Consider the following 14,319-nt stretch of genomic DNA (forward strand, 5'->3'; position numbering starts at 1 on the left):
ATACTTATGAAAAATGTGAACAGTTTATTTTTGTAGTTAATCATTACAAAGCAGTTAAAGCTTTGTAGTATATAAATTATAGAAAAGAATACCGAGTAGGATTTTATATCATACAATAAGTATAGTTATTTTCTTTTCACTATTTCTTTCTCTCTGGATCCAATTTTCGAGCTCTCAATTGGACAAATACGTAATAGCCAATCCAAAAGGATAACTCCCAAAGTATTATTATGATCCTACCTGATTCTAACGAATGAATGTTCCACAAAAATTGAAATAGAATTTTTCTAAACTAATCTGTGTTAGTCAAAATATTGAACTAACTCAAAAGTCGTTCGTAAACCAAGATGGAAACGCATGTGACAGAACTGGAATATCTGCATAAGCTGACCGCTTTGACTTTTAGGAAGTTTTCTCGCAAGATGTCGGGGGATGTTTTGCGCGATGAGCCGCTATGTTCTTGGGCGAAATGACTTGCTTGTCGTGGCGAACGCCTTTAAAATTCCGGCCTAAATTAAATCACATAGTATTGTAATCTTGCCGGTGGAATTATTTAACATCTTAAGTGTGTGTTGCCAGCGGTGCAAAATCAGAAGACGGAAATTGTTCGTGGAAACTGTAACAGTGCATGTAACACTGCCAGAACCACGAAACGAAATAACAGATACTGTTTTAACAAAGAAATAAGACTATTTGGATTGAAATTGAAGGATTCTGAAGGAATACGTGACTTTAATAGTAATTGAAATGGGTGTCAGGGCAAGTACCGTAGCACAATCTGCAGGAGGCAACAGTCAATCATCTACTGGGACCAATGAAACTACGATGCAAGGCTTTTCTGTGCTTCGTTCCTTGCCTGGAGGTGTTGGCATGTTGCAGCATCAACATCAACAAGGAAATCAGTCGCAGACTTCTCGAGTATCAGGAGATAATAGACAACGTGCACGTTCTCTTAGTTCTGTTCCGGATCTTTCTTCAGGAGAACAAGGTGCTCTTGCTTCTACTGTTGGTGTTGGAGTAGCCCAGGCTCTTGGATTGCCACAGCTTGAAAATGATGATGCAGACGAAGATAGCGGTAGGGTATATGCCGCTCACAGCTTGCCTTCCCACATGTGGTCCCTTAACGGTAGGTTGTCCCAGTGTATAGAGCATTCATATCATTTATATCCCTTTTACCTATGTAAACATGGTCTAGTAACTAATTATTTCCATGCAATTAAGTTCAATGTATTCTTTATCACGTAGAATATTATATTTATACACATTTACTACTATCAATCTATATAGTTTGTTTTGCTTTGTACAAGGCTATGCAAGCAAACGTTATATAACGATTACTGATTGTTTGGTTCCTAAAATTGCTATCTTCAAGGGCATCGTATAATATTCTTTACATAAAATAAATTTATTTTTTTATCCTTTCATTTACTCTCTTCATTTTTTGACGTAAAATTATCATTCATATGTTCATCGTTAAAACAGAGTCCAGATTATTCTAAGTATAGCGTTTTTTGATATTTCCATTCATAATGATTAACCTAATCAAAAATCTAATGTAATTTTGATCAACTGATAAGGAGGTTATGTTGTATCCGCGAAATTTCACATACTTAGTTTTGCCGCTTACGATCGCGGGTAGGACAGGGGGCGTTTGTTTTGGCGCGTGTGTAGCGCTTTGCCACGTGTTCTAAAATAATCTACCAAAATTCTTTGATTATTCATCATGCATATTTTATGGAAAAAACAATGCTTCGTGGGAAAAACGTTGGGAAAATAGCCTCTAGAATTCTTCTAACGATAATAGAATTATCAATCTTATTGATTTCTTAATACACTTAAGTAAACGCAATTTCTTTATCGATGCGTGATTCATTAAATGTTTTATTCACGCTTTTCGAATGTTTTCTAGGAATTTTTCAATAATTACTTGACAAAAGATCTCGGAGTATTTTCTTGCGAATGAGGAATTTTTCCGATGGTCTTAATTTTATATTGCATAGCATTTCTGTGTCCTCTTTTTTTAATCAGATAGAATTTATAGTTTCTTAGGAACGATAATAGATTGTTCTTTATTTAGTTCATAATTCGCTAATGATAAAGCTTCACATGACATGTATAAAAAGAGCCTATTTATTAGTCAGAGAATTATCTAGAAGTCTAAAAAAAGATTCGTTGAGAAATCAGTCAGAGATTACTACTTCTAACAGTCCACTATGTGTTCTAATATAATTCATGAGAATCTTACAATCCGTCACGGTAGAATATCTCCGACAAGGATACTTTATTTTATAGATTTCTTTCTTCTTTTTACAAACGCATAATATTAATAAATACCGAAATACATTTAAATTCTTCTATTTGTGTATAAAGAGACACAAGTGTAAATTATCTAAAAATTTTGTTGACAAATGGCGTCATAGAACTACGCCATTTAGTCAAATTAAATATTTCCGTAATACCTAAGTGTATATATGAGATAACTATTCAGTTAAGATTTGAATATAAACAATATTAAATATTTGTAGACTGATATTAAAAATATAATTAATGAAAAATTCAATAAATAATTGATGATGATAAAAATAACCAATTAACAGCACGTTTTTGTGTATTTTTATTTTCCATATTAGATGTATCCTATTCAATGTTTATTGCTCCGTCGATAAGATATGAAGAATTTTTTAGAAAATAATTTTTTTGGTAAAAAATTAGATAGATATGCGGCGTTAGTTGCGTTTTTAAAAGAGGTCGCTAGACGTGTTGCCGGGTCGGTTGGCCCGGTAACCATACACAATCGATGATGGTTTGGCTTACGCAGTGTAAATTTTAAATAATGTTAATTGAAAATGACATAAGAAAAGGATTGATAGGAATGGGAAATCTCGACATGGGATGGGTCGGTTAATGTTATGTTGGGATTATTATGGGAATTATAGTGAGCTCGTGCTTGAATGAGTCTGAGGCTGAAGTAGTGCCTGTACATCGTGTGAGAAGAGTTTTTTATGGTATAGTTTTTTCTAGGTAATCTTTGTTGTTTTATCAATGCACACATTCTCAGTAACTATACTTATGTTTAAGGTCTAAAGTGTCCTGTATGCTCTAAGTTTATCCTACCGGATGATATAGAGTGTCACCTGGTAATGTGCCTGACCAAGCCACGTCTTAGTTATAATGGTGAGTCATAGCTATTATATAATAAGAAAAGAAATGTCCAAATAGCTTTTAATCTTTTTTTCATTTTTTATTACAGAGGACGTATTAGCAGATGAAAAAGGTGAATGTGTTATTTGTCTAGAGGAATTACAGCCTGGTGATGTTATTGCCCGCTTGCCCTGTCTTTGTATATATCATAAAAAGTATGTATTTATTTAATACTTTATTTCAAATATACTTTTGTTATCGTATATAATTTAGTAGATAAATTGAAAGTTATAACATTTACGTTGTAATTATATTTTCAGTTGCATTGATAAATGGTTTCAAGTGAATCGTAGCTGCCCTGAACACCCTGGAGATTGATTTGCACTTTGAAGATTACAGTGGATTAAGAGTCTGGCCCAGAGGACACTTATGTCAATGGGAATAGGAAGGGAGATAACGACAGAAATTTGAAAAAAGCTAGTCAAGGTGGCTGCTAGTCCGCAATGGTGGTTGGTGCATGCGGTGATTGTTCAATGGAACAAGATACACTGAAATTAAACTTCAGAACGGACGTTTGATTAAATTCTCGACTCTATTATTACTAAGGAGAGGACTTAAAAAACAAATCGCCATAAGTTTCAACGATACAATGCTATTAACTATACGTATCTATAATTAATCTATTATTACTCTATCGCTTATTATCAATTGTACTATATTTATAAATTTTACTTAGTTTTACAACTTGAAGTCGATTTAACATTAAGCAAAAGAGTTTTTATCATTACTGATGATTATTTTTTCTTTGGAAAGGGGAGATACAGGACGAATCATAGTCAAAGGACCTGCCCCATGCAGGTGAGCTCTACCTTAGATAATTTAGTTATATTTTTAATGATTTTACTATCACGACGATGTATCGTTTCTGTTATTTGTTGGGAGATGAATGCTAGAAAGGATATTTTTGATACTTTCATAAAAGGGGAGCCAGGATGTATAAGAATTTCAAGCAGAGGACTTGTCGCAATATTGTTGATGCTGTAGTAACAATAAAGGTTCTGATTTAACCTTCTCTATTGAAATTTATGCTAATGTGATAATCTCTTTTATGTTCTTAGAGAATTGGCATTCTCCGTGTTACTAAAAAGTGTACATATGATAATATTAATTGTAAATCAACTACCTTATAATTAATCCCTTTTATATATGATAAGGATAAACGTAACACCGTGATAGTTTTTGTAATGCAAAGATGCAGGTCTGTCAATTTTCCAGTAACATACAAAAACTCACGAAATATTGGAATCGGACATGTATTGCATAAAATAATAACTGTAATAAAACGATGACAATTTGAAAATACGTAGAGAAAAGTAGTCAAAATAAAATGAAATGTGGATATGTATTATATCAATTATTGAGTGCAATTATGAATTCCAAATAATATATTAATAGATATAACGCAACAAATATTTTTACGAAACAAGACGTTATTCGATAGAACATCTAAAATTCAGGTAAGTAATCTATCCTAAAAACAACAGCGTAACTACATTTCAAGTATGTAAAGTATGATAATTTGTAATTTTAATTTTATAATCAATGTTACTGATTCGATTATTTCTAATTTATGTAAAAAATACACGAAATGAGAAAAGAAAAATATTGATAAAACTCTGATTTTGTAATATACAACCTAAAAGATTTCGATATATAAACGATATATTTTACGCAACGAAAGAGAAACCAATAGTTTACGAAATAGATGATTCTTAGAAAATAATAATTATCGTATTATATGACCATTAAGCTAATTGTATATTTCAAAAGTCAAATTTATTTATTTATCTTTTATTAATATATTTTATAGTACATATCACATAGAAATGAAAATGTCTTTAAGAAGTATTACAGGATTGGTTGAAATAGTCAAAGAAGAAGTAGGGAACACCGTGGATTACTTTAGGAACGTTCGTAATTTTAGAGACGTTGGATAACTGCCGTAAAGTATTAGTAGAGGGGATACTCGATTAAGCAGAGCTTTGAAGAGTTTTGAGGTTATAAAAGGCGTTTGGAAGAAAGTAACGGCAGTATTGAAGAAGACTAGTCTCGTGTCCGGCAACTTGAAAAAATCTTCCACATCAGGGAATACACAGTTATGAAATTGGTTATGTGAGAAGCAAGACAAATCTCGCGAGTGAATTCTATGTCAATAACATGTTGGTTCCAAATATCGTTAGGGTAATGCGGGTGCATAGGCTGGCGGATTTGGATGTCTGACAAATATTTATAAATGTATGGAATGATTTATTGATATTTACGGCTGAACATGGTGAAGGAGAAGCCAAATTCAATCCGTATCTACGATTCGGAGGGTTATAGGCGCAGAGCTGCATGCATCTGCGTCAAGAATGATCTCGAGGATGAGGTAATCCAACAGATGGCAGTTTGTATATTCTTAATTAATTTTACATATACTATATTTTACAATTTAGATTTATTCTATTAGAAGATTACATTTCTTTTTGAATCTTCATTCATTAAAGGAATCATTCTGTAAATAACATTTTGTAGGTTCTACTGGTTACATCCAGTAGAAGGCCTGATAGTTGGATAGTACCTGGTGGAGGTGTAGAGCCGGAAGAGGAACCAGCGGTTACTGCACTTAGGGAAGTCAGAGAGGAGGCTGGTGTTCTAGGACAATTGGGTCGTTGTCTTGGCATATTTGAGGTTTATAATTAATATTTAGCTTTTGAGATTTTTCTGGAACAAATTTTACATAATGCAACTTTCTAGACAAATTTAATTTCTCAAAATTTTTCATGATATTTCTAATTAATGCATACAGCTATATTTATTTTGTCAATTTTAGAATGTGGAACACAAACATAGAACACAGGTATGGGTAATGCGGGTAACCGAAGAGCTGCCAGAATGGGAAGATTCACGTGCTATCGGTCGGAAACGGAAATGGTTTTCTATATCAGAGGCTCTGCTGCAACTGGCAAAGCACAAGCCCGTCCAGCGCTCGTATCTACATAGCCTCCACAATACTAATCCACGGCATAATCCTAATATTCCACCGTCTCACCAACTATTCAAGTGATAAATATTTCTAGCAACAATATCCATTTTAATAAACACAGTTAATATCACACACCATTCATTTGCGAAAGCGAGTGTCATTGAAATTTGATCTATTTGCTGCTACTTTACCTCTCCTCCTAAAGGGATTACAATTATTATCATTGTATTTTATACATAAAATAATATTATACTTACTGTCATTATTATTATTATTATTATTATTATTATTATTATTATTATGTTTATTCATATAGATTGCGTTAATAAACTGGTCCATAAAGGAGCAGTTTCACTAATTTGATTTCCTATTGTTGATAAAAATTTTCTAATAAAAATATTCTAAAAATTTTTGAGTTCCAAGTTTATTCAGTAGATCATCTTTATGTAGAAAGTTCATTTATTATTTCCTTTTGATTTATTATGTACTATATAAAAAGATACACAAATATATACATATATATTTAATATACCAAAATAGATGCGGTATACGGTATAAAATATTAAAAAATATTCACCATTTTTTTCTTTAAGTATATACGACTTCAGTGACTCTTGTGGGCAGAATATAAACTAAAAGTGCAACATGAGAATAGTATTACCCCTCAGTATGCACGTGTTGTATATAAGCTTAGATAAATATAAATAGGTATCGCATAATTAAAATTAAAAATAATAACAAATACTTTATACGTTGACGTAAACAATTTTTGGACAATTTTTATATTATTAATATATTTTGTTGGTGTGTTCTACTATATACAAAATATAGATATTAAAACTAGTTTATATCGCAACACGCAGTTTGGAATCTGCCACAAAACACGTGCGCACATGTGCGATTGAATAGCGTATACAAATTTGAAATTTATTGAAGGTAAACATTTAATAATCCTTAGCGTTATTGTATTCACTTATTATAAGTAATATATAAACTTTAATATTAATTCAATATTATATGTATATATATTTTATTACCACTTTTTTGGGGTTATTTTATTTTCCTATAACGCTTCTAGAATTCTATATTATATTTTGATTATCTGTTCATAAATTGATAAAATTAGTGTCAAGATTAATTATTCTTCTTTTTCAATATTTCCATAAAGATATGTCAGAAGAAATGGATCACGAAATAATGAATGATGCTGAAGATGAAAGCATGGACGATAGTAATGAGGATTCAGAAGATGACAAAATTGTAGAAAATGAAAATGGATATCAGAATGGCAGTAACATAGAATCAAAAGTGTATTTACCTGGGCAACCTTTAGGTCCAGAGGAGGAACTTGTTGTTGATAAATCTACGTATCGCATGTTGCACCATGCACAATCTGGTGCACCATGTCTTAGTTTTGATGTAATTTTAGATGAGTTAGGTAGTGACAGAGAAACCTATCCCCTTAGCATGTATCTTGTTGCTGGTACTCAAGCTGATAAAGCACATGTCAATAATCTTCTTGTCATGAAAATGTCTAATTTACATGGCATGAAAGATACAGATTCAGAAGACGAATCTAGTGATTCCGAAGATGAAAACAATGACAAGCTTCCTGTTATGACAGTTGCTCAAATTAAACATCAAGGATGTGTTAATAGAGTAAGGTAAATGTGTAAATATAAATATATATTGTTTATACGTTTAATGTATGATATACATAATTGTTATTAACATATTATCATTGGAACTTTCGTATAAAATGTAATTATAATACTCTCAGGTGTACACGAATTGAAAATACAACGTTAGCAGCAAGTTGGAGTGAATTAGGTCGAGTAAACCTTTGGAATTTAAATGAACAATTACAAGCAGTTAATAATACTGCTTCACTTCTGACATATCGTAAGAAATGTGAACAATCTGGTGGTATAAAATCATTGTTTACTTTCTATGGACATCTTAGTGAAGGATATGCTCTTGATTGGTGCCCTACAGAAAAAGGCACATTAGCTTCTGGTGATTGCAAAGGTAATATACATATATGGCGCATCAGTGGAAATAGTAGTAGTGCAACTTGGCAAGTGGATCAAAGGCCTTATAATTCACATGCACCATATAGCGTAGAAGATGTTCAGTGGTCTCCTAATGAAAGAAATGTTTTAGCTTCTTGTTCAGTTGATAAAAGGTTTGCTGTTAATAATATACGTCACTTTAAAACATTAATATATTTTTACAAATGATAAAGATTTTCTTTCTAATTTATAGTATAAAAATATGGGATACAAGGGTCAGCCCACAATCTGCGTGTATGTTATCAGTCTCAGGAACACACACTGCAGATATTAATGTCATCTCTTGGAATCGTCGAGAAAATCAATTTCTTGTATCTGGAGGAGACGATGGATTACTTTGTATATGGGACATGAGAGAATTTAGTTCAAATGGATCAACTCCTGTTGCAACTTTTAAACAACATACCGCACCTGTAACAACAGTAGAGTGGCATCCTCAAGAAGCGACTGTGTTTGCTTCAGGTGGTGCAGATGATCAAATTGCTCAATGGGATCTATCAGTAGAAATAGATCATTCAGAAGAATCCAAAGATAATGAAATAACAGATATACCTCCACAATTACTTTTTATACATCAAGGTCAAACAGATATCAAAGAATTACACTGGCATCCACAGTGTCCTGGTACTATAATATCAACAGCACATTCTGGATACAATATATTTCGTACGATTAGTGTTTAATGATTTATAATTTTAATTATATACTGCGAAAATATTCAGAAGATATTAATTTTTGTAATTATCCCTATCCTTTTTAATTAATTTTAAAAGAATTTTGTCACTTTTGTAATGCATTGTCGTAATGATTATGACAATAATATATGCAACATATTTGAGAATGTAACAAATTTATTTTTCAATTTGGTTTTTGTAGCTTTTAGGATAATCAATTGTTCAATGTTATCTATTCATTAAAGACATTGAAAATAGATGTCGTATTGTAGGTCTACCATGTGGACAGTTCCAAGGATTTTTCATTTGACTCATTTGTATTACCAATTTCATCATTTCTGTATTATTTAACGCAGTACCAATCATAACTGCGCTACGACATGCCCTTGATGCTAACATTTGCTGAACTCGACTTGGACGAGGGATTTCAAAAAAAACTTTATTTTCTAATCCTTCTTTAATTAAAAAAATTAATTCTTCTATATCTTCTTGTCCAAATTGCCAGCCAAAACTAACTGGCATTCCAATTAATTCAACACGTTTACCGATTTGTTCTGAAATAGAACAACTATTATTAATTATTGGATCTTTTAAATAAAATATCTTTTTTCAGAATGATAAATATACCTTCAGCATTAATTTTAATTTCGAAGCCATTACTTTCGAATATTTTTTGATGTTCTATGAGAATTGTTTCATTTAAATAAGAAAAATTTAAAGGTTTGGGAATAATTAATTTTTGTGTTTTCAGTCTTGTTTCATTACTTAATTTTTCGAAACGAAATTTTTCGTCTGTAGCATGCTGATCTATTATGAAAAGATCATTTTCCAATAGAACTATAATAAAACCAAAATTGAATTGTCCTATAACTTTCATCTGTAATGTAAAAAATCTTATAATGTATATATTAAATTAATAGAAACAATTAAACTGCTTAACTAATATCGTAATAACCTTTGTAAACGAATCTTTGGTAAGTTCTCTTTTCAGTTCTTTCTCAGCTTCGCTATTCTGAGTAGTTTCTATTTGTGCTTTGTATTTCAATATCCTTTTTTTAGTAACATTATTCTTAGAAGTATTCTTTTTTTCATAAAATATTTTTTTTACTTTTTGTATGTCAATAGGTATTTCAACGTTTAACAATTCTTCTACAACTTCGTTGTCTTCTTTTAAAATATTATTTGTTTTTACGTGTGTTTCTTTTTCATATTTTTTTTCAGTATTTTGCGATCTACGAAAAATTTGCATTCGTTTCGCTGGTGGATCATTATCAGTAGAAGCTATTCTTTTAAATCCAACGTTCATTTCTGTCAACGTTTTAACGGTAAAATTTCCTTGCAGGAATTCCCATTTTTTGGTCAGATTAAATTTGATACATGCTAAAATTATTTTTTCTTGTGTGAACAAAATAGTTCTTTTGTCTGGTGTTACATTGATATCAGCACATTCTTGACTTAATTTTAAATTCAAAAATACAAAGGGATATTGTTTATTGTTAAATTTATGATATATATGATTAATTAGTTTACTTATTTTAGTAAGATCGCACGGACGTCCATTAACATAAAAAAATTGTCTATCAGATGTGGAACGACCACAGGTATGACTATTATTGCTAACATAACATTCCCAATCGAAGTCTATCTTGGAATTATTTGGTAGATTGTATTCTTCCAGTGTTGCTTCATCAGGTGGTTGTAATTCAATTTGGACCAAATTATCAATAGATTTGTTACCAAACACGGCAATAATATTTTTAAGAATGCTATCTTCATTTGTTGTGCTTACAATTAGATTAGACGATTTTCCTGATATTGTATTCGTACATGTTATTTTTGCATTAACAGAAATTAAACAGTAACTGTATAATATTTGAACAGTACGTGCATATTCCTTTTTTATATTTCTATGAAATTCTTTCGCTCTAACTGGTAGATTCTTAAATATATTTCTTACATGAACCGATGTTCCTTTTTCTCGAGCACATATTTCTTTCTTTTTTAATAAACCATTCTTATCGAATTCTAATTTAAATCCATGTTCGCTTGTCGAATGCCTAGTTACAATACTCAGGTCACTTAATGCACATAATGAACTTAGAGCTTCACCACGAAATCCAAATGTACTTACTTCTGTTAAGTCAGAAAACTCACAAAGTTTAGATGTATGATGTTTTAAACCTATTTTGCAAAATAGAAAAATATTAAAGTTTTTATTTAATATATTTCTTTGCTACTATATACATTTTATTCATAAAGAAATTAACTTTGAAATGAAATTAAAGTAAATAATATTTTTTTTAAATTATCAATTGTTATTATACATTTTTATTTATAATCACTGACCTAATCCTTCAAAATCTTGTTCTTCTACTCCACTTCCATTATCAGAGACAGTTATACACGTTGTTCCATGATCTGTCAATTTAACATCAACAATTGTAGCTCCACTGTCTAAACTATTTTCAACTAATTCTTTTACAGCAATTGAGAGATCGATTACTACCTATAAAATTACATAGCTTTAAGCTAAAAGTATGCGAGAATAACAATATTAATCAACATTTATTTTTTTAATGGTTTAACCTTACCTGTCCAGAACAAATACGATGTATTGTTTCTTTATTTATTGCTCCAATTTTTTTTGATTTTTCTTTTGTTGGAATTGGTTCATTCATTTTATTTCAATGTTTAATAATAAGAAAAGATTATTTTGTAGATATATTAATTATAAATCTTCGAACATCGACACGATTTTACTTAGAAAACAAAAGAACGAGATATTCCAAGTTTACTTGGTTAAGAACTGCAAACATATTCCTATCATACACTGTTCGAAAATTGTTCAAATAAAAATTTTTGTCCTGTTTTTGTTTTTTATAGTCGATTGGAATTCTATAATTTTTAATATAAAAAAGTGTTTATTTTTTCTTTGTTAATATTTAGTTTTATACAAAATTAGTATAATAAATAAATAGCTGCTCTTCTATTATCAGAAACTTTATTTATCAAGTTTTTGAACATCACTAAATAATTTACATACATCATATGCTAAATTTGTATTAACATTTATTTTATAGATCTGACCTGACCCCAAATCCTGGTCCAGGAGGTGAAGACTTTAAAGACGTTAATCCACCAGCTGGATCTGCAGCAAATCTAGGCGAATTTTGTGGACCGGGTGGCGGTCTTTCACCTTTTCTTAACGCATTTATTATTTTTGCAGCACTTTCTGGAGTCAAGTCTTCCTATCAAGGATAAGTAAAATCAAATAATGCAGTTCAGTTTAATTAATCACAGTTTACCTATGGGAACAAAATTCATAATTGCTTACATAATAATCATCATTAACTTGGAACATCGGTGCATTGGCACATGCTCCTAAACATTCAACTTCCGATACAGTAAATAATTTATCTTCAGAAGTAGCACCAAGTTTACAATGCGCAGCCTCGGTTACAGCAGTTACTATAGAATCTGAATCTCTCAACCAACATGGAGTACACGTACAGATTTGAATATGATATTTTCCCATTGGGTTTCTGTTAAACATTGTATAAAAGGTAGCAACTTCATAAACACGCATACGCGGTACATTGAGAATCTCAGCAACTTTATGCATAGCGGAGAGTGGTAGCCAACCATGCTGTCTTTGAGCTAAATCTAATAAAGGTATCATTGCACCACGTTTGTGACCTTCTGGATAAATTTTTAGAAGAGCCTCGATACGTTTTTTATTTGCTTCATTAAATTCGAAGGGTGTACTGGGATTATTGTAGTCGGTATCCCTATGCTGAAATTTAGAGTTGATGTTACATTTAAAGTTAAATTGTCACGAATTTAGTAAGAATGTTATAACATACATTGAATAGTTGTTCAGATGCATGACTAGAAGATGTTTGAATTCCTCTGCCCCTTGTAGGAGCCTATAGACAAATTGGATAATAAGCTTTAAATCAAAACAAATGTTTTCATATGATTTAAAGGTTACATAAGGTGGAGTTAGGTTATATGAAAAAGAAGTTTAATAATTTAAAAAATATAAAGAATATTTTTATATATAATTACATACTAAAATTGTACGAAGTGCACGAAAAGATGTCAACATATTTAAAGATGTTGAATGCATCCACGAGTTTTCTTATTTTTCGGAGACTTGTCAATCAGTCTTTGATAGTTTAGTTACATAACTGACACCAGAAGGCGCGCGCGCTACGAGTATACGAGTTAGTTTTTATACATGGCTTTTTGGAACGAGGAGAGAGAGAAAGAGAAAAAATGTAAATAAATATTATTTATTTTAAACTTTGTAATATGGTTACCGACGGTCGGTATTTTATATGTAGAACACTACTATTACCGATATGGTGCTTAGCTGGCCTGCCACTAAAGTGGCTTTTGCGAATATTTTCTCCAGGTCAATCAATGTGCCACTATAGTGGCTCACTCGAGTAGCTTACTTGCTCACTGTTTGAAATAAATAATAGTCTTCATAGTCATCCATATTTAAGTGAAATGTTAAAATTTAAGAGTATGTACAATATATTTTTAGGAAAAATTTTAATTTAATTATTAAGAAATCTCTACGTAAAACTTACGAACTTTCTTTATATACGACGAATAATTTAAAAAGTGTGTGTGTCAGCTTCGACAAACGCTTGGAGTTTACTCCTTAAGAATGATAGTCTTTGAACAGGTACAGAAAAAAAGACTTACTAAATTAAAAAAAAAGACAATAATACAATGAATACATACAAAGATACAATGAATGAATCCAATGCAATCTCTTTTATAAATCCCAACTTTAATTTCAACAATTTTGGACTACTCCCTGGTATCTGTAAATACATAAAAGTTATTAAAAAACATTATAAGGTAATTAGTTTCTATATAGATAAAATGGATAAAAAAGGAACCAAGGCGAAAGGAATAAGGATATGATATTAATTAGGGATTCAAAAGAAACTAATTACGATTATAATGTTTATGGTAAGCGGTCTTTGGCTAGATTTTACTTGCAATGGAATGTATAACATATAAAATATGTTAAACATTATACTGAAAGTAAAATACCATTGCCCAGGTCTAACCACGTGGAGGTAACCGCTTCTGAAGACCCGGGATGTGCATCCTGAAGATGTCCCCATCCGAATTAAGTCGAAACCGTAGAAAATGAAAACCCTGAGAACGTTTTTTAATGAGCCCCAATCTTAGGCCCCACCCTAAGAGTTTTATTCGGAAAATCCTTGCAATTACTATGGAGAATAAAAAGAAAAGTTTAAATACTGAATAAGAAAATGAAACCGAGGAAGTGCATCTGAATAAAATTCAAGTAACATCGGTGATTTTATTTAGAAACTAATATACTTTAATATAATTTCGATTAATACGCATACGGAGATTACAA

General features: G+C 31.0%; 5 protein-coding genes across 6 annotated transcripts; 3 read left to right on the forward strand and 2 right to left on the reverse strand.

Annotated features, from left to right (window-relative positions):
* The first annotated feature begins 135 nt into the window (after positions 1-135).
* Positions 136-4,555, forward strand: LOC122525199 (E3 ubiquitin-protein ligase ZNRF1). 2 transcript variants are annotated; one of them, XR_006305729.1, is made up of 5 exons: positions 136-1,126; positions 3,079-3,174; positions 3,251-3,356; positions 3,462-3,999; positions 4,124-4,555. XR_006305729.1 is itself a non-coding variant. In XM_043647880.1 (4 exons), the coding sequence occupies exons 1-4, from the start codon at positions 748-750 to the stop codon at positions 3,517-3,519; spliced, it is 639 nt and encodes a 212-aa protein (XP_043503815.1). In that variant the 5' UTR covers positions 136-747; the 3' UTR covers positions 3,520-4,555. The 2 variants fall into 2 exon arrangements, 1 of the variants encoding a protein (XP_043503815.1); XM_043647880.1 differs by having other exon boundaries at positions 3,462-4,555.
* Positions 4,556-5,066: 511 nt separating this feature from the next.
* On the forward strand, positions 5,067-6,303 carry LOC122525200 (diphosphoinositol polyphosphate phosphohydrolase 1). The gene is made up of 3 exons (XM_043647881.1): positions 5,067-5,569; positions 5,716-5,871; positions 6,014-6,303. The coding sequence occupies exons 1-3, from the start codon at positions 5,471-5,473 to the stop codon at positions 6,245-6,247; spliced, it is 489 nt and encodes a 162-aa protein (XP_043503816.1). The 5' UTR covers positions 5,067-5,470; the 3' UTR covers positions 6,248-6,303.
* Positions 6,304-6,734: 431 nt separating this feature from the next.
* On the forward strand, positions 6,735-9,084 carry LOC122524747 (glutamate-rich WD repeat-containing protein 1). Its single transcript, XM_043647164.1, has 4 exons — positions 6,735-7,102; positions 7,335-7,830; positions 7,947-8,351; positions 8,432-9,084. Exons 2-4 carry the CDS (start codon positions 7,337-7,339, stop codon positions 8,919-8,921), a joined length of 1,389 nt encoding a protein of 462 aa, XP_043503099.1. The 5' UTR covers positions 6,735-7,102; positions 7,335-7,336; the 3' UTR covers positions 8,922-9,084.
* LOC122524746 (mismatch repair endonuclease PMS2-like) lies at positions 9,072-11,809 on the reverse strand. The gene is made up of 5 exons (XM_043647163.1): positions 11,504-11,809; positions 11,259-11,418; positions 9,868-11,093; positions 9,540-9,789; positions 9,072-9,466 (listed from the first exon to the last, which is right to left on the reverse strand). The coding sequence occupies exons 1-5, from the start codon at positions 11,588-11,590 to the stop codon at positions 9,141-9,143; spliced, it is 2,049 nt and encodes a 682-aa protein (XP_043503098.1). The 5' UTR covers positions 11,591-11,809; the 3' UTR covers positions 9,072-9,140.
* An 87-nt stretch (positions 11,810-11,896) lies between these two features.
* LOC122524748 (NADH dehydrogenase [ubiquinone] flavoprotein 2, mitochondrial) lies at positions 11,897-13,122 on the reverse strand. The gene is made up of 4 exons (XM_043647165.1): positions 12,985-13,122; positions 12,776-12,838; positions 12,247-12,705; positions 11,897-12,160 (listed from the first exon to the last, which is right to left on the reverse strand). Exons 1-4 carry the CDS (start codon positions 13,039-13,041, stop codon positions 11,987-11,989), a joined length of 753 nt encoding a protein of 250 aa, XP_043503100.1. The 5' UTR covers positions 13,042-13,122; the 3' UTR covers positions 11,897-11,986.
* Positions 13,123-14,319: the final 1,197 nt, after the last annotated feature.

This window comes from Polistes fuscatus, unplaced genomic scaffold (assembly GCF_010416935.1).
Source record: "Polistes fuscatus isolate 324 unplaced genomic scaffold, CU_Pfus_HIC Scaffold8, whole genome shotgun sequence".
Classification (NCBI taxonomy): Eukaryota; Metazoa; Arthropoda; class Insecta; order Hymenoptera; family Vespidae; genus Polistes; species Polistes fuscatus.